General features: G+C 39.3%; 1 protein-coding gene across 8 annotated transcripts in view; it reads right to left on the bottom strand.

Moving 5' to 3' along the window:
• Positions 1-200: 200 nt before the first annotated feature.
• The window catches only part of LOC139749437 (DENN domain-containing protein 1A), a 213,980-nt gene continuing 191,903 nt past the window's right edge, over positions 201-22,277 (bottom strand). For 5 of the 8 annotated variants that reach the window (XM_071663288.1, XM_071663290.1, XM_071663289.1 and 2 more), the window contains 3 exons: positions 14,665-15,813; positions 14,047-14,209; positions 201-5,906 (listed from right to left, as the gene is read on the bottom strand). In XM_071663288.1, the coding sequence (XP_071519389.1) occupies positions 5,257-5,906; positions 14,047-14,209; positions 14,665-15,813 (1,962 nt within the window). In that variant the 3' untranslated portion in view covers positions 201-5,256. The remainder of the gene's footprint in view (positions 5,907-14,046; positions 14,210-14,664; positions 15,814-22,277) is intronic. The other 3 variants (XM_071663294.1, XM_071663296.1, XM_071663295.1) reach the window with 1 other exon arrangement.

The raw sequence follows: 22,277 nt of genomic DNA, 5'->3' as shown, positions 1-22,277 counted from the left end.
TAACCCAGCCAAAATACATTTAATGCTTCAACACATGTACAGAGCAATTAACTTATTTTTCTTATTCCTGACTTAATTCATTTTTAGATCTATATCTTGGGAAATAAATATTAGTTGCATACATGTTGCTATCTAATGCTCTGTCAACATGTATCAAATCTATCCTGATCTATCACTAATCTTACAATAATTACAGCCAATTTGTTTATAATGATGAATTTATTGTCGATAAATATCTATGATACGAAAATAACAATAATGAGAATAAAACATACAGTGTATATAAATTTTCTATGAAATAGATAATGATACTTAATATCCATGACTATGGGATGAGAATGGGCAGCAGCACTGAAAACTACATGAATGAGAAGTGATCCTCAAAACATGCAAGTCATACATGTATTGGCAGAATATTTGCATTTCTTCAACATTAGAGTATTAATATGTAACAAGACAGATACAAATCATTACATAATAACACTACACAAAGTTGAAATATCACATAATAATTACTGAAGCCTTGTGAATATTTACAGTGGCTTCTAACGTCTTTCTCAAATACGGAAAAAAATATATTTAAACAAGTTACATTTGACATGTTAAATATGCTCTTGAAAATATATAATTTCCCGAGTTAACAATAATTTGGCGTTCCTGTGCGTGTATGAATAAAGAGAATGTAAAATACAATATCAACTCCCTTTCATCAATATATATACACCATTTTCATCAAAATGGTAAAACTTCATAATATACACATTACATGTTCTATAATTTATCCCCCTCACAAACAAGGCAAAGACTGGAATGGCTATTTACAGTAGTTTGCTGCCTGCAAATTAGGAACAAAACAGATACATGGTACTGTACCAAGAATGTATCAGCATGTAGATAAATGGAGTTGTGTCAAGTGGGATTTGGTCTGAAATGATAAATTTAAAGGAACTCCATAGTACAGTAAGCTATCTACTATGTGTTTAACACTGATACAACTTTACAAACTTAATTAAAACTTACACATACATATTTTTGCGCAAAGTGATGTGAAGAATGTATAAAAATTCAAAGAAGCTTATATAAGGGGCTAGAGATTCTGATTATAGGCATCAATAATTTGAGATGAAATGCACATATTGTTACTGGTAATTTGCATTTTGGTGCAAAGACAATCTGCAGCACCAGCATTGTACATTACACATTTAAATTATACCTTTGTCAGAAATATAGCACAAAGTCCTCCAAGCAATATATGCATTACTCAGATGTGAAATTAATTAAAAAATAAGTTAAAATAAAATCAGCTACACTTCTGCTTATCATCAACATAAATTTTGTAAGTTTAACTAGCCCTCTGAGCATCCTCCAACATTTTCAATATCCAAACAAAATATGCTCTGAAAAATCTTGGTAAACTGTTCCCAAGCTTTCATCTCTACATTATACAATGCCACCCTTACTCATATTAACTTTATATTACATCTCAAAACTTTCTGGCTAATGCAGCAGCAGTCTTAGTTCATACCATTCCAAGAACCCTTTATGTTCTGAATCAATATTCTTACAAAGCATACGTGGAATTCCTAATCATGAGTGATGTTCATCCGTGATAACATATATGAAAAAATAAAGCATCTCAATCCCACCTTATTCACAATTACATAAGGGCTGGGAATGGCAATAAAGTAAGGTGAATGGAATCTTATTTGACCTACACTACTTCAGTTTATCACATTAGGGTTTTGTTCATCTTCATTTTCACAGCATAGAAAGCAATCCTTCTATATTACTACTGATAGCATACACTCATGCTTTATATTTTCTCCATCTTAAAGCTTGCTTCTCAAATTAGTCATTAAAACTGCTTATCACAGTAATGATACAGATACAGCCAGCAGTCTAAACACTATGGTTGGCTCTGACATGTCACAAGCTCTGCCAACAACATTGCCCACTGAGTCTGGACAAGAATGCCTTGTTTATGTCCATGCAAATTATGTTGCAATTATTTCACTGGTTTAGTTTTTTAATTTACACTGTAGTTCAAAGACATTTTTTTTGACATGCATACAATCATACATACAAAACACATGTAAACTTCCACTGCAGTGGATGCACATTTGCATCTGAGCATCCAAGTATTTCTTTGGTTTACTGGCTGTTACTAGATGGTAATTAAATATAGCTAATGAGAATACAGTTTTCTAAGAAAATACTGAAGTAACCATAGCAATAGTTTTTACATATATATATATATATATATATATATATATATATATATATATATATATATATATATATATATCAATCCCTGATGAAGGTAAGAGTGAAGATTTTTAGAAGTTTTGTGGGAGAGGAAATGATATGGGGGCAAAAACAACTTGTGTGAAGAAATACCCGGAAAGGTCAACTGTAGAATGGCAAAAGGTGAGAATAAATAAACAAATGGAAATGAGAGGAATTTAGGGAAGCAGTGTTGATATGAATGAGAGAAGTGCAAGGCATGCATAATGTGGGAAGTGAGCAGGTGAGAAAGGGTAATTAATGAATGGTGGGATGATGAAGTGAAATTGATAGCAGATGAGTAAAGACAGGTATAAGGGCAGTATTTACAAAGAAGAAATGCTAATGGTTGGGAAAGACATAGTAAGAGAAAGCAGCAGAAGGTCAAGAGGAAGGTGCAGGGGATGAAGATTAGAGTGAAAATAATTAGATGTTTTGGAAAGAGGTTAATAGTGTGAGAAAAACAAGAAATGTGAATGATGGTGAAGGGAGTAAATGTTTAAGTGGTAACAGGGAGTGACAAGGTGAAGAGCATATGGAGTAAGTAGTCTGAAGGCCTATTAAATGAGTATGATGACAGGGTGGCAGATTTAGGGTGTTTGTGTGTTGGTATGCGAAGTGAGTTTGTCATATCACGTAGTTTAGTGGCAAGGTGGCCAGGGTGGATGGTACTACAGTTGATTTTCTTAAGAAAGGGGATGACTGTGTTATTGATTGGTTAGTTAGGATTTTCAATGTATACATGAATCATGTGAGGTGCCTGAGGATTGGTGGAATGTATGTATAGTGCTACTGTACAAAGGCAAGGAGGGACAAAAGTGAGTGTTCACACTAAAGAGGTATAAATTTGTTGAATGTGCCTGGTTAAGCTGTATGGAAGAGTGGTCACTGGAAGGGCGAAGGCATGTACAGAGATCAGACTGGGAAGGAATAATGTGGTTTCACAAGTGGTAGAGGATGTTTGGATCAGGTGTTTGTTTTAAAGAATGCATGTGAGAAATACTTAGAGAAACAAAAAGAACTGTATGTGGCATCTATGGGTTGAGAGAAAGCATATGACAGGAACAAAAGCTACTAGAAGCAGTGAGGAATTTTCATTAAGGGCATAAGTCATGTATACAAGTAGGAAGAGAGGAAAATGAGTGGTTTCAGGTCAAGGTTGGTCTGTGGCAGGGATGCATGATGTTACCATGGCTGTTTATTTCATTCATAGATGGGGTGGTGAGGGAGGTAAATGTGAGAGTCTTGGAGACTAGGGAAAGTATGCAGTCTGTAAAGGATGAGGGGGAGGCCTGGGAAGTGAGACAGTTATTGTTTGCTGATGACACATAACTGGTGACAGAATTGAATATGAAACTGCAAAAGTTGGTAAATGAATTTGGAAGAGTATGTGAAACAAGTAAGTTGAGAGCAAATGTGAATAAAAACAAGTTTATTAGATACAGCAGACAAAGGGACTGGTTAGTTGGGGTGTGAGTTTGTCTGAGTAAAATATGAAAGAACTTAAGTGTTTTAGATACCTGGGAGTGGAAACGGCAGCAAATGGAACAATAGAAGCAGAGGTGAATTACAGGGTAGGTGAGGGGCCACGGTTCTTGAAACAGAGGAACATGTAGAAAGAGTTCATCATTTGGCAGGGCAAAAATGAATACATTTGATGGTACAGTACTTCTAACAATGCTGTATGGATATGGGCAATAGATTAGGATATATGGAAGAGAGTGGATGTATTGGAAATGAAATGTTTGAGGTCGAAATGTGGTGTGAAGTGGTTTGATTAAGTAATAAAAGGGTAAGAGAAGTGTGGTTGAGAGAGATGAAGGGAGTGAGCTAAAATGGTAAGATGTTTACAGAATGAATAAGTAGAAGCTGACAGAGAGGATGTATGTGTTAGAGGTGGAGAGGTCTGTGAGAAGCAGGACCAAACTGGAGTCATAAGTACGGAGTGAAAAAGTTTTTTTAGGGGTCGGGTCATGAACAAGCAGGAGGGTGAAAGGCATGCACAATACAGATTTAATTGAAATGATGTGGTATACAAGGGTTGACATGCTGTCAGTGGACTGAACCAGTATGTGTGAAGCTGTCAGGGTAAACCATGGAAAGGTCTGTGGGGCCTGGTTGTGGATAGGGAGCTGTGGTTTAGTGCATTGCATGTGACAGCTTGAGAATAGATGTGAGCTAATGCAGCCTTTCTTTGTCTGTTCCAACCCGGGAAACAATGAACAAGTATGAAAAAAATATTTCATACTTGATCGCTGTCTCCCACATTACTGAGGCAGCACAAAGAACAAATGAAGAAAGGCCATATCTGCTCATTTCCATTCTCTAGCTGTCATGTGTAATGCACCAAAACCACAGCTCCCTATCCACAACCTGGCCCCACAGACTTTTCCATGGTTTACCCCAAACACTTCACATGCTCTGGTTCCGTCCATTAACAGCACAATGACCCCAGTATACCACATTGTTCCAATTCACTCTATCTCATGTATGCCTTTCACCCCTCAACAAGTCCACTCAAAACCTTTTCAGTCCATCCTTCCATCTCTTAATTTGGTCACCTTGTTCTACCTGTTCCCTTCAATTTTTACACACACACACACACACACACACACAAACACTGCCTGAGGCTGCACGAATGCCTGTGTGTGTGTGTGTGTGTGTGTGTGTGTGTGTGTGTGTGTGTGTGTTTTAATGTAACATATTTTTATGTATCTGAATATGCACCACGTTCAATAAATGCTTCTACATAAATTCCAAAGCAGTAAGTCCTAACTAAAAGTTAAAAACATACTGCATCTAATACTCTGAAGAAGAAAGTTTGAATCAACTTTTATTTTGAATATGCCATCACAACCACTGAATGATATGAAATTAATTTACTAGGATTAGTTTTTACGCAAATATTTTTCTGGAACACTCCTATCAAGCCATTAAAAGTTTTAGATACTACACTATTCACTGGATAACTTATCAATCAAATGTTTCCCATTTGGTTTCACTGGGACCTCTTGTATCACTGTTATGCCCTGATGCCTTATTATTGTTCACAATTGTGTTGTTGTTATTCCCTGCTGTTTCTGTTTTAGATGGGCTATTTACCATAAGTTTTTGGAAATCCTTAGAAAAATCCCCAAGCAAATCTCTCTGAGACAGCCGTGGGGGTCGCTGTGGCTTGGTAGCTGTATTCTGACCTATGTTATGCTGGGCAAATGGTGGTTCAAACTGAACATAATGGCTAGGATTGCTAGTCACTGTTCCCTTTGATGACTCCTCTGACAACATGCTGGCTGCAAATGCTGTTGCTGCACTACCAGCTCTAGTGGTATTAAGGAATGGTGCTCCACCAGTAGGTAGGTGTTGGTTGTAAATAGGATTCTGACAACCAACAGGGGTACCTAGACTAGTCTGTAAAGTGGAGAATGGATGGTACTCAGGTCCTTGTGCTTGATAGGAAGCCAATGGCCGATAAGTTGAAGAGCATTTCGGTGTAGCATTAGGCAAACCAGTAGTGTTGATGGCTGAGGTACGTGCCAGAGCTGGGTGTGGTGCAGTTGTGCCTGGGAGCTGGGAGGTACTCAAACTGCCAACACCAACCCCTGCATCACCAGGCACTGGCCTTCCTGTGTGAGGCACACAGATTAACTTACAAATATATTAATGTTAAAGAAAACATGTAAAGTCATTTTTATTCACAACAGGAAATTCAAAGGTACTACAGCTAAAGAAAAAGTAAAAATGTGTAAATCAGTAATATAATAATATCACTGAATATTCTCCATATCTAAATATTGTACATCAACCTGGTGTCTTCAAATATGGGAAACAGTATTCAATGCATATAAAAAATCTTAAGTACAAAACATTAAAAAGAGGGAAACTGAAAAACAATTACTTTTAGAAGTCATATAGTTCTACTGATTTTTTCTGAGTGCATTAAAAGACTTTCAGCTACCCTGCTGCATACTGAAAAAAGCACATGGGGGTTATCACAGAATGATAGGGTTATCTTCGTAGCAATCTACTTTGCTTTTTTTTCTTTTCTTTTTTTACACTGGAGGCTCCAGTTATGGACTAAAGTCCACATCAAAGCTGGGTCATAACTGAAATATAGAATGGGTTGTGAAAGGGGAAAAAAAAAAAATAAGGAAAAGTATTTATGAGTTTTGGAAGAGGTGAAAAATATGTCTTTTAAAATGTTGCTGGGAAAAACATGATAAAATCGAGAGTTCTAAAGCTTCAAAGTTTTGGGAAAGAAACAATTTTCAAAATAGTCTACTCAAGTTGTCAAGAGACATACACTTATCATGTGTTACAGCAGCTTGCTGAGTATTGTGTGGTCTAGCTAGTGGTGGGGGCAAACAAACAGCCAGCTCTCAGGAGCAAAAACCAAAGTACCTACAGAAGAGGGAAAATTAACCAATATTGAGGCGTAGGGCAAGCGGGTTGAGTTTTGCTGTGTGCCTGGGAGAGTTTATAAATTGGACCACTTTTGACTCAACTCTGTCAAGCAAGGATGCAGAGCTAGAACCACCCTAAATATCAGAGCAGTACTCCGTACAAAGACATATCAATCCTTTGTATAAACAGAGGAACAGTTCGGAGGAAAAGAAATTTTGACATCTAAACAGGACTTCCAGCTTCTTAAAGGCAGATTTAGCTACTTCCATAATGTTGGGTTTCCAAGAAAGGGTGGCTGATACATAAATACCAAGTATGCTCACAGAGTCAAGAGTGAAAGGATTGCCGAGAGCTGTGAGGAGTTTTCAATAGAGATATGCGTGCGTAGACACTGGGTCTTGGAGGCATTAAACTTGGCTAGATTTCATCTACCCCACTGAGATATCATGTCTACATCTTAGTTTACTAAGGAAATTTTCTTGAGATGCAGATCAAGTGATTGGAGAAGGAGCAGAACTGAAGGATGTGGAGGAATGCATTGTTGAGCTGTCAGTGTACAAGTTTTGAAGTTTGCCTGGTAGAGTTTATAAATCAGATCGCTTTCAACTCTGTCAAGCAAGGATGCACAGCTAGAACCATCCCAGATATAAGAACAGTATCCATACAAGGACAAATCAATCCCTTGTATAAACAGAGGAACAGTTCAGAAGAAAAGAAATTTTGACATCTAAACAGGACACCCAGATTCTCAAAAGCAGATTTAACTATTTCCATTATGTGGAGTTTCCAAGAAAGAATGGATGTTATTTTCACCGAGTTAAGAGGTGAAATGACATAACCATGAAAGGATTGACGAGAGTTGTGAGGAGTTTTCAATAGAGATGCATGTGTAGACAATGGGTTCTGGAGGCATTATACTTATCTAGGTTACATCTATACCACTGAGATATATGGGTTCTGGAGGCATTATACTTATCTAGGTTACATCTATACCACTGAGATATGTCTTATTTTACTGAGGAAATTTTCTTGAGATGAGGTACAGATTGAGTGAGAGAAGAGAAAGCAGAATTGAAGGATGTGGAGGAATGAAGTGTTGAGCTGTCAGTGTATGAGTTTTGAAGTTTGCCTGGGAGAGTTTATACATCAGATTGCTTTCAATTCAACTATCAAGCAAGGATGCAGAGCTAAAACCACCCACATATGAAAGCAGCACTCCATACTAAGACAAATCAATCCTTTGTATAAATGGAGGAACAGTTCGGAAGAAAAGAAATTCTGACATCTAAACAGGACTCCCAGCTTCTTAAAGGCAGATTTAGTGATTTCCGTAATGTGGGGTTTCTGAGAAAGTGTGGATGTTATAGTAATACCAAATATGTTCACCGAGTCGAGAGATGGAATTACATAACCGTAAAAGGATTGACGAGAGTTGTGAGGAGTTTTCGATAGAGAGATGCCTGTGTAGACACTAGGTCTTGGAGGTATTAAACTTAACTAGATTTCATCTACCCCGCTGATATATCATGTCTTATTTCACTGAGGAAATTTTCTTGAGACGAGATGCAGATCAAATAAGAGAAGGAGCTGAAATGAAGGATGTGGAGGAATGCAGTGTTGAGCTGTCAGTGGGTGAGTCTTGAAGTTTGCCAAGGAGAGTTTATAAATTGGACTGCTTTCAACTCAACTCTGTCAAGCAAAGATGTAGAGCTAGAACCACCCCCACATATGAGAACAATACTCCATACAAAGACAAATCAATCCTTTGTATAAATGGAGGAACAGTTCAGAAGAAAAGAAATGATGACATCTAAACAGGACTCCCAGCTTCTTAAAGGTAGATTTGGCAATTTCCAGAATATGGGGGTTTCTGAGAAAGGGTAGATGTTATAGTAATACCAAATACATTCACCGAGTCAAGAGATGGAATTACATAACTGTGAAAGGATTGACGAGAGTTGTGAAGAGTTTTTGATAGAAAGATGCGTGCATAGTCAGTGGGTCTGGGAGACAATAAACTTAACTCAATTTCATCTACCCCATTAAGATATCATGACTAAGTCTTTGTTTACTGAGGAAATTTTCTTGAGACGAGATGCAGATCGAGTGAGAGAAGGGGTGGAATTGGAGGAATGCAGTGTTGAGCTGTCAGTGTATGAGTGCACTTGGATATTTGGGGAAGGGAGAAAATTATTGATAAAAAGAAGTTAAAGAATAGGGGTGCAGGACATAGCCTTGAGGGAGACTGCTGTTGATGGATAAGAGGGAGGAGGCTGATCCATCAACAACCACAAAGATACATTGGCTGAAAAGAGAGAGAGAGAGAGAGAGAGAGAGAGAGAGAGAGAGAGAGAGAGAGAGAGAGAGAGAGAGAGAGAGAGATCCCAATGCCACATGCTGTCAAAAGCAGTAGGCATGTTAATAAGAACTGCTGGTCATCAGAGAGAAGACTGTGAGATTTAAGATGTCTACAGATGCGAGTTACGAAGGGATTCAAAGACTTTGGAAATGGTAGATGTCAAAGTAACAGGGAAATAGTTAGAGGGGTAAGAACTGACGACCTTCTTAGGGATGGGAAATATCAACACGTTCAGAAAAAGAAGCACTTTTCGGGCAGTCCAGAAAGATATTAAGGGGAAGGGCATAGGATTAGTAAAAAGAGCATCGGGGGTGAAGGAATGTTAAGAGTCATCCAAGGTGGAGTGTAAGGACAAACAGGAACCAGACTTGCTCCGTCTATGGTAGAGAGCTATAGTAACATTAGAAAAGAGAAGTGAAGGAAAGGTAGAACAACAAAAGATGTTAGTGATGTCCTCAGCTAAAGAGCAGAAAGACCTATCAGTGAATGAAAAGGTGAAGTTATCGCACTTCCTTTGAATAAAGGAATGCTTTACCTCATGGATAATGTACCTGATCCCTGTCTGAATGGCATTAGATCAGGAACAGATGAACCATGATTTGAAAGAAAAGGTCATCTTAGAGCAGTGGATAAATGCTTCCATTCCTGTACAAATAACCTCTGCTATGCATTTGGTGGAAACAAAAGCATCACCAAATAAGAGACTGTAATTTACCCATGGTAAGTTAGAAAAGATTATTCTTCAGCTATTCCAGTCAGCTTTGTTGAGATGCCAATATTTAGCTTAGAAGGGAAGATGCCATTAAAATGGATACATTTATAAGAGTGTGATTAGATGAACCAATCTGGGGCAAGATTGTGTAAGTACAGCCAGATAGATTAGAGGTGAAGAACAGATCCAGGATATCAGGATAAGGGTCACAGTGGTCAAGAATGTGGGTAGGGTGGGAAATGATAATTTGCTCTAGATCATGGAGAATGTGAGGGTAGAATTCAACCATTCCCAATGGTAAATGTTGAACCCCTAAGTAGAGGATCTCGGCTTGCAGGTGAGAGGATGCCAGTCTCATGGCAGGAGTATAGACAACTGAAGAAAGATATAAAATTTGTAGAATTAGAGAAGCAATACATGAAACAAAGGAAAAGTGTGGTAGCTGGAAGACAGACCATGAGCCACAAGACATCTGACTAGGAATCATTTTTTGGATATGAAAAAGGGGCAAGTGAGAACATCATTAGACAACTAGGTCTCAAGAGACAAGTAAGATATTTGGAGAGGTACTAGACACATGGTGTTCAACTAAAGAGAGGTTAATGGACAACATGAATGTTGGTATAGGCAAAAAAAAAAAGGAAAAAAAAAAGAGGAAGGTCTAATGGAGAGAAATGTTTTTGTTTCAGTAACTGAAACCCATGTTATAAGGGAGTTACGTTCCAGACCAGAAATTTATCCAACCTAATTCTCATGCTATACCCATAAGACAATATTTAATAATTCTTAATGCAGTCTGTTCTGGATGAGAGAGCTTGGGAAGTGAGTCAGTTGCTGTTGCTGATGATACAGTGCTGGTGGCTGATTTGGGTGAGAAACTGCAGAAGCTGGTGACTAAGTTTGGTAAAGTGTGTGAAAGAAGAAAGTTGAGAGTAAACATGTTTAAGAGCAAGGTTATTAGGTTCAGTAGAGTAAGGGACAAGTTAATAGGGAGGTAAATTTGAATGGCGAAAAACAGGAGGAAGTGAAGTGTTTCAGATATCTGGGAGTAGATTTAGGAGTGGGTGGAACCATGGAAGCGGAAGTGAGTCACAGGGTGGGGGAAGGAGCAAAGGTTCTGGGAGCATTGAAGAATGTGTGAAAGGTGACATTATCTTGGAGAGCAAAAATGGGTATGTTTGAAGGAATAGTGGTTCCAACAATGTTCTATGGCTGTGAGACATGGGCTATAGATACGGTTGTGCAGAGGGTCGATGTGTTTGAAATGAAATGTTTGAGGACAATATGTGGTGTGTGGTGGTTTGCTCTAGTAAGTAATGAAAGGGTAAGTGAGATGTGTGGTAATAAAAAGTGTGTGGTTGAGACAGCAGAAGAGGGTGTGTTGAAATGGTCTGGACACATGGAGAGAAGAGTGAGGAAAGATTGACAAAAAGGATATATGTGTCAAAGGTGGCAGGAAGAAGAAATGAGAGACCAAACTGGAGGTGGAAGGATGGAGTGAAAAAGATTTTGAGTGATCGAGGCCTGAGCATACAGGAGGGTGAAAGGTGTGCAAGGAATAGAGTGAATTGGAACGATGTGGTATACTGGGGTTGACGTGCTATCAATGGATTGAACCAGGGCATGTGAAGTGTCTGAGGTAAACCATGGAAAGGTCTGTGGGGCCTGGATGTGGAAAGGGAGCTATGGTTTCTGTGCATTACAAATGACAGCTAGAGACTGAGTGTGAACGAATGTGGCCTTTTTTGTCTGTTCCTGGCACTGCCTTGCTTGGGGGGATACTATTTCGTGTGTGGCAGGGTGGCGACGGGAATGGATGAAGGCAGCAAGTATGGATATGTTATTATTTTTTATTATACTTTGTCGCTGTCTCCCGCGTTTGCGAGGTAGCGCAAGGAAACAGACAAAATAAATGGCCCAACCCCCCCATACACATGTATATACATACGTCCACACACGCAAATATACATACCTACACAGCTTTCCATGGTTTACCCCAGACGCTTCACATGCCTTGATTCAATCCACTGACAGCACGTCAACCCCGGTATACCACATCGCTCCAATTCACTCTATTCCTTGCCCTCCTTTCACCCTCCTGCATGTTCAGGCCCTGATCACACAAAATCTTTTTCACTCCATCTTTCCACCTCCAATTTGGTCTCCCTCTTCTCCTTGTTCCCTCCACCTCCGACACATATATCCTCTTGGTCAATCTTTCCTCACTCATCCTCTCCATGTGCCCAAACCACTTCAAAACACCCTCTTCTGCTCTCTCAACCACGCTCTTTTTATTTCCACACATCTCTCTTACCCTTACGTTACTCACTCGATCAAACCACCTCACACCACACATTGTCCTCAAACATCTCATTTCCAGCACATCCATCCTCCTGCGCACAACTCTATCCATAGCCCACGCCTCGCAACCATACAACATTGTTGGAACCACTATTCCTTCAAACATACCCATTTTTGCTTTCCGAGATAATGTTCTCGACTTCCACACATTCTTCAAGGCCCCCAGAATTTTCGCCCCCTACCCCACCCTATGATCCACTTCCGCTTCCATGGTTCCATCCGCTGCCAGATCCACTCCCAGATATCTAAAACACTTCACTTCCTCCAGTTTTTCTCCATTCAAACTCACCTCCCAATTGACTTGACCCTCAACCCTACTGTACCTAATAACCTTGCTCTTATTCACATTTACTCTTAACTTTCTTCTTCCACACACTTTACCAAACTCAGTCACCAGCTTCTGCAGTTTCTCACATGAATCAGCCACCAGCGCTGTATCATCAGCGAACAACAACTGACTCACTTCCCAAGCTCTCTCATCCCCAACAGACTTCATACTTGCCCCTCTTTCCAAAACTCTTGCATTAACTCCCTAACAACCCCATCCATAAACAAATTAAACAACCATGGAGACATCACACACCCCTGCCGCAAACCTACATTCACTGAGAACCAATCACTTTCCTCTCTTTCTACACGTACACATGCCTTACATCCTCGATAAAAACTTTTCACTGCTTCTAACAACTTTCCTCCCACACCATATATTCTTAATACCTTCCACAGAGCATCTCTATCAACTCTATCATATGCCTTCTCCAGATCCATAAATGCTACATACAAATCCATTTGCTATTCTAAGTATTTCTCACATACATTCTTCAAAGCAAACACCTGATCCACACATCCTCTACCACTTCTGAAACCACACTGCTCTTCCCCAATCTGATGCTCTGTACATGCCTTCACCCTCTCAATCAATACCCTCCCATATAATTTACCAGGAATACTCAACAAACTTATACCTCTGTAATTTGAGCACTCACTCTTATCCCCTTTGCCTTTGTACAATGGCACTATGCACGCATTCCGCCAATCCTCAGGCACCTCACCAAGAGTCATACATACAGGAGGGTGAAAGGTGTGCAAGGAATAGAGTGAATTGGAACGATGTGGTATACTGGGGTTGACGTGCTATCAATGGATTGAACCAGGGCATGTGAAGTGTCTGAGGTAAACCATGGAAAGGTCTGTGGGGCCTGGATGTGGAAAGGGAGCTATGGTTTCTGTGCATTACAAATGACAGCTAGAGACTGAGTGTGAACGAATGTGGCCTTTTTTGTCTGTTCCTGGCACTGCCTTGCTTGGGGGGATGCTATTTCGTGTGTGGCAGGGTGGCGACGGGAATGGATGAAGGCAGCAAGTATGGATATGTACATGTGTATATATGTATATGTCTGTGTATGTATATGTATATATATGTTGAAATGTATATGTACGTATATGTGTGTGTGTGGGCGTTTATATATATGCATATGTATGCAGGTGGGTTGGGCCATTCTTTGTCTGTTTCCTTGCACTATCTCGGTAATGCGGGAGATGGCGGTTAAGTATAATAAATTGATAAATAAATATCTTACTGAGAGAGCTGGTGATGATGAACTGAGGTAAGTGGTGGAAGAGTAAATGGTTTGTTAAGCCTTCCAAAGTAAGTGTATTCACTTCAGCACGTGATATTTATGTTTGGTGATGTATGTGGCCATTATAATACCTATTTTATCATCTTTCGGTTAGGTATATCTCACTTTTATGGGACATTAATGATATAAAACGTTGTATTCCTCATAAGGTGACCATCAGCGTCTGGAGTATGATACAAGTCTAATGTTATTTTATTTTGATATAATGAAAAGCATTAAAAATGAAAAACTTTACAATATACTATTGTAGCAGTAGTTGTAGTGGTACTAGTATCATTAATAAGACTTACTTGGGAGATTTGACGTTGATCTTGTTGCTATGGGGACGGGTGGTGGTGGCTGGTTGGGTCGTCCTCCAGACTGGGACTTTTGAGGAATATCCTTGGAGAATAATGGGTCAAAAATTTCATCTTGTGGAGACTCCAGGAAGATGAGGTCCTGAGTTGATCCGTCCTGGAAGTGCCAAGATTAAAAAGAACGAGCACAATAGCTTAAATTGGCTATTCTACAGCTATTTTTGAACAATGCTTTGCCATGCACTAGATATATCACAAGTTTCAATCAAATTACACATACTTTTAATCATTACATAGACCAATACTCAAAAGCAAAACAAAACAGTAATAAAGTCCAAGGAGAATAAAATCATAAAAACACCTGTTTTGAGGCAGGCTATATGGCAAATATAACTGAAAAAGCATGCACTGAAGCATCCATATAACAAGCTGTATAGGATCAAGCATCCATTATAATGACACACATACCACATACTGTTTCAAAATTTAAAATATTAAGAAATAAATATTTCAACTATGCACCCCGGGAGTCCAAGTAAATTAAAAAAAATAAATAAAAATGCAACTCAAGATCCAAGAGGCCTACGGGGAAAATGATGATAAATTTATTACCTCCTCACCAGACCCCTGATCTAAGCCAAGGTGCGGGCTAGGGCTCCTTGTGCGACGGCCTAGGGATGGGGGAGGTGGGGGCAGGGAGCTCAGGGATGCCTGGGATGAGTCCCAAGACTTTGGATGATGAGTGGACGGAGTAGGATGAAGCGGACTGGAGGATTGTGGGGATGCTGGTGCACATTGGGAATACTGTGGTAAAGGAGATAGACTTCTCCTTTGTGGGGAGGTAGAGTGTAGTGGTGGAGAGATGCTAGTCAGGACAGCTGGGAGACTCATGGTCATGATGTCTGTGGGATGAGAGGCAGAGGAGAAGAAGAGGAAGTTACCAGCATAGCCAGGTCTAGTAGGGGAGGAGAGAGTGGCCTGAGGTATATTTACAGGGGAACACAGGAGAAAATCTTCTGAGTTTTCTATGGCCTCAAACTCAGCTACTGGAGCTTTGTCATCTATAGACTTGGTAAGCTTTGAGTAAAAATATCCAGGTGTGCCCCCTTTGGTGGAATATTTGGACAGTGAGGCAGAGAAAGCTTGGCTTGCACCATACTTAGGGTAATCAATATATGAAGAAGAAGGTTCCAAACAGTCTACATGATGTAACCCTTCTGAGGACTTCGTGGAAGAAAGGAGTTCATGCCCATGGTGAAAACAAGTCCTTGCAGGAGACAGAACAGTAGATGCATGGCAGGTGCAAGGGTAAGATATGGTGGCTTTAGTTCTATGAGCAGAGGAAGAACATTCAGATGCAGGATAATCACAGAACTGCCTGAGCGTGCCTGATTTGCCAGGGCCTCTGGGAGACGTCGAGTAGCTTGTACATACAGCAGAGACGTTGGAGACAGAAGGACGAGGAGAAGGAGAACGTGGCGAGAGCTGGGTTTGTCCCCAGATACTTTCATCTAACACAGAGGCACCATCATCCTCACAAACAGTGTTGACAGAATCAGTATCATCGTGCAGAAGCTTAGGAGAGCGAAAGTATGAAGAAGAGGGGCTGCCTATAACATCCTCATCTTCACCATCACCATAATTGTCATCCTCAAAGGTGACAGGAAAATGGTAGCCAAAGGATGCTATTATGGGAGGAGGAAGTTCAATATCTAAGGAGAGGTCAATGAGAGGGAGAGAGGTGAGGCTGGCACTCAGTTGCTGCAAGAGACATATAATACATGTCTTAGTTTCTGAACTTTAAATACTTCTTAATTTTTCCATTTCTATTCTACCTCATGTACCTAAACATTACTCCCTTATCAGTTGTAACAAAAGTATTACTGAGTGTTGAATTCAGAATTAGTGTTTTAAAAGAAGGAAAAATACTTGTACAAGAAAAAATATATTCCTCAACTAATTAACCCTACTCAAGATTAAAATCTACAAAATATATCAATATGCAGTGCTCAGAATCCATCTTATTCACATCATATTATTCATAACAATGATGTATGTTCTAATGAAAAACAAGCAAAATAAGAGAGGTTCTCATGAGGACAGTCACCTTAATAAAGGTGATATACCCTGTACAGATTAGAAATGATGTGATCTACGTCGACATAAAATAAACTGACCCACTAATGGTTTAGTGTGTGTATATATATATATATATATATATATATATATATATATATATATATATATATATATATATATATATATATATAAAACAGTCATATGCAACTGATATTATAACAAAGTAATTCAGTAAATTGATGACCTAAGATATGAGCATTGAGCTGAGACTCCTTGTCAGTCTTGACAGGAGGGAGCTGAGAGTACACACTTGAGTTTCTTGTTTACTTATAAAATTCAAATATACATTAATCACAAAAGCCAACCTGTAATAATAAAGTCATGCGTCAAATTATTTCGAATGTCTGTCTGCAGATTTTGGTCTACTGAGCACTTTCTTGTAACAAATGTTTGTTTAACTGTAAGGAGGAAATCTAGTTTTCTAATAAATAGCATCAAAATTTCAAGACAATCTGCAAGTAAACCATCTAACCCTCTATGGTATATTCAAATGCAGTTTTATAAAGCAATACATATAAAGTACATCATACTGGATTAATATTATAACATAAATATATGATTCATAAAATCTTGTTTAACATCCAGTAGATAAAAAACGAAAGCAAATGAATGCATCATATTTTTCATTAACAATCATCTCTACATAAAAACTACAACCAAAAAGAAATTGAATAATCCTCCCCTAAAGCAGAACACTGAAATGGAACAAGATGATAAAGAACACTTAGTTATTCAAACAGATTATTAAGAGGATGTATATTTATTATCTCTGATTCTATTTTCATTATTTCTGATCTATCTTGACCTAGAAAACTAAGGATTACCATTCATAAGTCAAAGATGGAACAAACATTCTGTCATGCAAAACCCATATACACTTTAAAATAAAAAATTTCCTATAAATCCACTGACTACTGAAAAGCTACATACAGTATGGTACAGGCCTAGCAGCTGACTGCACTAGTGCCATATACATTATAGAGTTTTTAAAAATCCTTGGTGCAGCAGTAAAGGGAGAGTGAGTTAGAAAACAATAAATGGCAACTCTGATAACCTTTTCACATACATTGCCAATATTTTTTCCACTCAGCTGGAGAGTACCTATCAAAATGCTGGAGAAAACAGTCCAAAGTAGCAGAGGTAAAAGTATATCAATATACCGAAATCCCTCCCTAACAGCATTTCTTTTTCTTCAATATGTAAAAATCATGGAAACAAAACTGAAAATTTTCAAAAAAATTTGAATCTAACTCCAAGTAGCCGATGCATGTGAAGCACTAACCAGTTCCCATCTCCTATCATCCACATAGCCCCTACAGCTTAGCTAATCTGGTATTGTAGGCACTTGTACAATGCACTCATGAACTTCTCTACCATGCATCTCATGCTGTTTCTGATGGTAGCTGGCAAAGTGATGAACAGTCTTGTGCCTTGGATGTTTACAGTGTTCTCTCTTTTTTGTGCATATTGCAACTCTGGATTTCAGAGGTAGCATTTTACAAAGTCTTCCAAGCCTGTCATGCCAGCAGGATGTTATTTCTAAATGTAAATTGGGAACTATACCTTCAATGATCTTCCAGGTGTAAATGATGATATATCTATCTCTCAATATGTGGCATGAGGTGGTTTGTTCCCAAACCCCTTGTAACCTATAGGCAGCAGAAGAAAAGAGTCGATTTTTGCTAGAGATATGTAGTGTGGGATATGGCTAGGTTAAGGAGTGTCTTGTGGAGTGTCAAGTCCATCTTTTCTGTGAGAGCTTGCCATGGCAGGCATGTGTACAGGCAACCAGGCTGTGATCCACTTGACACCAAGTACATTGCAAGCACTGGAAAATTCTCTGTTTCACTTATGGTATTGGGTTGTTTCAGTTACTGTAGTGTTGGGACCTTGTATTCTTGCCAAACAATGAAACAATGAAAAGGCATAGTCACCTCAAGTTACTGTGTAACCACCTTCCACGATCACTCAAAAACTGCAAGGCCAAAGTGTTCAACACTTCATGTAGAATGGGGCTCTTTGCTACACTGCCAAACTAGTCACTGATTGGCTTAAGGACTGTGCATTGGAGTTTTTCAGTGACCGACCTCAGAGTTCATTGGATTTGAATCCAAAAGAAAACTTATGAACACTTATGAAACTCAAATTAAGTAACAGGGACACTTCGTTGCTACCCAAGATGGAGGTGGCAATTCATGAAATTTGGCAAAGCTGGACCCTAAATGGCTTCAGAATCTTACTGATACAGTTCTCCCTTGTTTCAAGATATGTATGGAGAGGAAAGGAAAACCAATAAAGTACTAGTTGGTGGTGAATAAACAGTTTTCATGATTTTTACATTTTTTTTTTCAAACATATCTGCCATTTCCCGCTTTAGCGAGGTAGCATTACGAACAGAGGACTGAGCCTTAGAGGGAAAATCTTCACTTGGCCCCCTTCTCTCTTCCCTCTTTTGGAAAAGTAAAAACTGGAGGGGAGGATTTCCAGCCACCCACTCCCTCCCCTTTTAGTCACCTTCTATGACATGTAGGGAATATGTGGGAAGTATTCTTTTTTCCTCTATCCCCAGGGATAGATTTTTATATATCTATGTAAAAACTGCCAGTTAGCCTAACCCTCAAGCCATGATGAGCTTAAAACAGTATCCCCTTTATAATCATTCTATGATTCATGAATCTTGTAGTATATAACACATCCTTACAAGATAGAAATATTGCTGCTCACACTGGACTAGAAATCCTAGGAAGGCTTTTTAACAGAATCACAAGGTACCATGGTAATGTGTAAATATCTCAAACATGTTATGTACATGTGATATCAGTTGTAAACATTTAACACAACATCCTGAGAATTGAATTCCAGTCAATCTGTGTGGCAGTCATATAGCCATGATAAGCTTTAAACAGTATTCCCTTTGTAACAGGTTTTTTTGCATCCAAAATATATATATCCTATTCTTTGTATCTTATTTTCACCTTTCAAAATCCTCTCCATATTTCAATTAAGGACCGGCCATGATGTGGACTTTACCTTTGACTGTAGCCTTAGAAAGAAGAAGAAAAAAAAAAAAAAATGTGATGCATCATGCTTCTTTCTGACAGATATACTGCCACTCATACTCTGGGAAGGGAGGCTTTTTAACTGACTCACTGAACTCTACCATAATATGTAAATATCAGATGTGTGTTAATTATATCTGGAAATCCTCCCATCTCGTTTTTTAATTTTCCAAAGGAAGGAACAGAGAAGGGGGCCAAGTGAGGATATTCTCTAAAAGGCTCAGTCCTCTGTTCTTAATGCTACCTCGCTAACGCAGGAAATGGCGAATAGTATGAAAAAAAAATATATATACATCCCTGGGGATAGGGGAGAAGAATACTTTTCCTGTATTCTCTGCATGCCATAGAAGGTGACTAAAAGGGGAGGGGGCGGGGGGCTGGAAATCCTCCCCTCTTGTTTGTAATTTTCCAGAAGAAGGAACAGAGAAGATGGCCAAGTGAGGATTTCCCTCAAAGGTTCACTCCTCTGTTCTTAATGCTACCTTGCTGGTGCAGGAAATGGCGAATAGCATGAAAAAAAAATATTCACCATCCTTCCACCTCCAATTTGGTCTCCCACTTCTCATTCCCTCCACCTCTGACACATATATCCTCTTTGTCTATCTTTCCTCGCTCATTCTCTTTATGTGACCAAACCACTTCAATACACCCTCTTCTACTCTCTAAACCACACTCTTTATATTACCACACATCTCTCTTGCCCTTTCATTACTTAGTTCATCAAACCACCTCACACCACATATTGTCCTCAAACTTTCATTTCTAACACATCCACCCTCCTCTGCACAACCTTAATTACAGCCCATGCCTCAGCCATATAACACTGTTGGAACCACTATTCATTCAAACCTACCCATTTTTGCTCTCCGAGATAACGTTCTCGCCTTCCACACATTCTTCAACACTCCCAGAACCTTCGAACCCTTCCCCACCCTGTGACTTACTTCTGCTTCCATGGATCCATCCACTGGCATATCCACTCCCAGATATCTAAAACATTTCACTTCCTCCAGTTTTTCTCCATTCAAACCTATTTCCCAATTAACTTGTTCCTCAACCCTACTGAACCAAATACTAATAACCTTGCTCTTATTCACATTTACTTTCAGCTTTCTTCTTTCACACACTTTACCAAACTCAGTCACCAGCTTATGCAGTTTCTCACCCAAATCAGCCACCAGCGCAGTATCATCAGCGAACAACAACTGACTCACTTCCCAAGCCCTCTCATCCACAACAGACTGCATATTTGCCCCTCTCCAAAAGTCTTGTATTCACCTCCATAACAACCACACCATAAACAAATTAAACAACCATGGAGACATCACACACCCCTGCCACAAACCGATATTCATTGGGAGCCAATCACTTTCCTCTCTTCCTACTCGTACACATGCCTTACAACCTTGGTAAGAACGTTTCACTGCCTCTAGCAACTTACCTTCCACACCATATACTCTTAATACCTTCCACAAAGCATGGCTATCAACCCCATCATATGCCTTCTCCAGATCCATAAATTCTACATACAAATACATCTGTTTTTCTAAGTATTTCTCACACATTCTTCAAAGCAAACACCTGATCCACACAACTTCTACCACTTCTGAAACCACACCGCTCCTCCCCAGTCTGATGCTCTGTACATGCCTTTACCCTCTCAATCAATACCCTCCCATATAATTTCCCAGGAATACTCAACAAACTTATACCTCTGTAATTTGACATTCACGTTTATCCCTTTGCCTTTGTACAATGACACTATGCATGCATATCGCTAATCCTCAGGCACTTCACCAACAACACAGTCACCCCCATTTTTAAGAAATTCCACTGCAATACCATCCAAAGCCGCCACCTTGCCAGCTTTCATCTTCCGCAAAGCTTTCACTATCTGTCTGTTTACCAAACCATTCTCCCTGACCCTCTCACTTCGCACACCACCTCAACCAAAACACCCTATATCTGCCACTCTACCATCAAACACATTCAACAATCCTTCAAAATACTTACTCCATCTCCTCACTTCACCACTACTTGTTATCACCTCCCCATTTGTCTTCTTCACCGATGTTCCCATTTGTTCTCTTGTCTTACGGACTTTATTTACCTCCTTCCAAAAGAGCTTTTCATTCTCCCTAAAATTTAATGATACTCTCACCCCAACTCTCATTTGGCCTCTTTTTCACCTCTTGCACCTTTCTCTTGACCTCCTGCCACTTTCTTTCATACATCTCCCAATTATTTCCACTACTTCCCTGCAAAAATCGTTCAAATGCCTCTCTTTTCTCTTTCACTAACAATCTTACTTCATCCCACCACTCACTACCCTTTCTAATCTGCCCACCTCCCACCTTTCTCATGCCACAAGCATCTTTTACACAAGCCATCAATGCTTCCCTATATACATCCCATTTCTTCCCCACTCCCCTTATGTCATTTGCTCTCACCTTTTTCCATTCTGCACTCAATCTCTCCTAGTATTTCCTCACACAAGTCTCCTTTCCACGCTCACTTACTCTTACAACTCTCTTCACCCCAACATTCTCTCTTCTTTTCTGTAAACCTATACCAATCTTCACCTTCGCCTCCACAAGATAATGATCAGACATCCCTCCAGCTGCCCCTCTCAGCACATTAACACCCAAAAATCTTTCTTTTACATGCCTATCAATTAATGTGCAATCCAATAATGCTCTCTTGCCATCTTTCCTACTTACATACATATACTTATGTATATCTCTCTTTTTAAACCAGGTATTCCCAATCACCAGTCCTTTTTCAGCACGCAAATCTACAAGCTCTTCACCATTTCCATTTACTACCTGACACCCTATGTACATCAATTATACATTCAACTGCCACATTACTCACCTTTGCATTCAAATCATCCAACACTATAACCCGGTCTCGTGCATCAAAACTGCTAACACACTCGCTCAGCTACTTCCAAAACACTTGCCTCTCATGATCTTTCTTCTCATATATATATATATATATATATATATATATATATATATATATATA

The sequence above is a fragment of the Panulirus ornatus genome, chromosome 7 (assembly GCF_036320965.1).
Source record: "Panulirus ornatus isolate Po-2019 chromosome 7, ASM3632096v1, whole genome shotgun sequence".
Classification (NCBI taxonomy): domain Eukaryota; kingdom Metazoa; phylum Arthropoda; class Malacostraca; order Decapoda; family Palinuridae; genus Panulirus; species Panulirus ornatus.
This window is presented reverse-complemented; position numbering and strand designations above follow the sequence as displayed.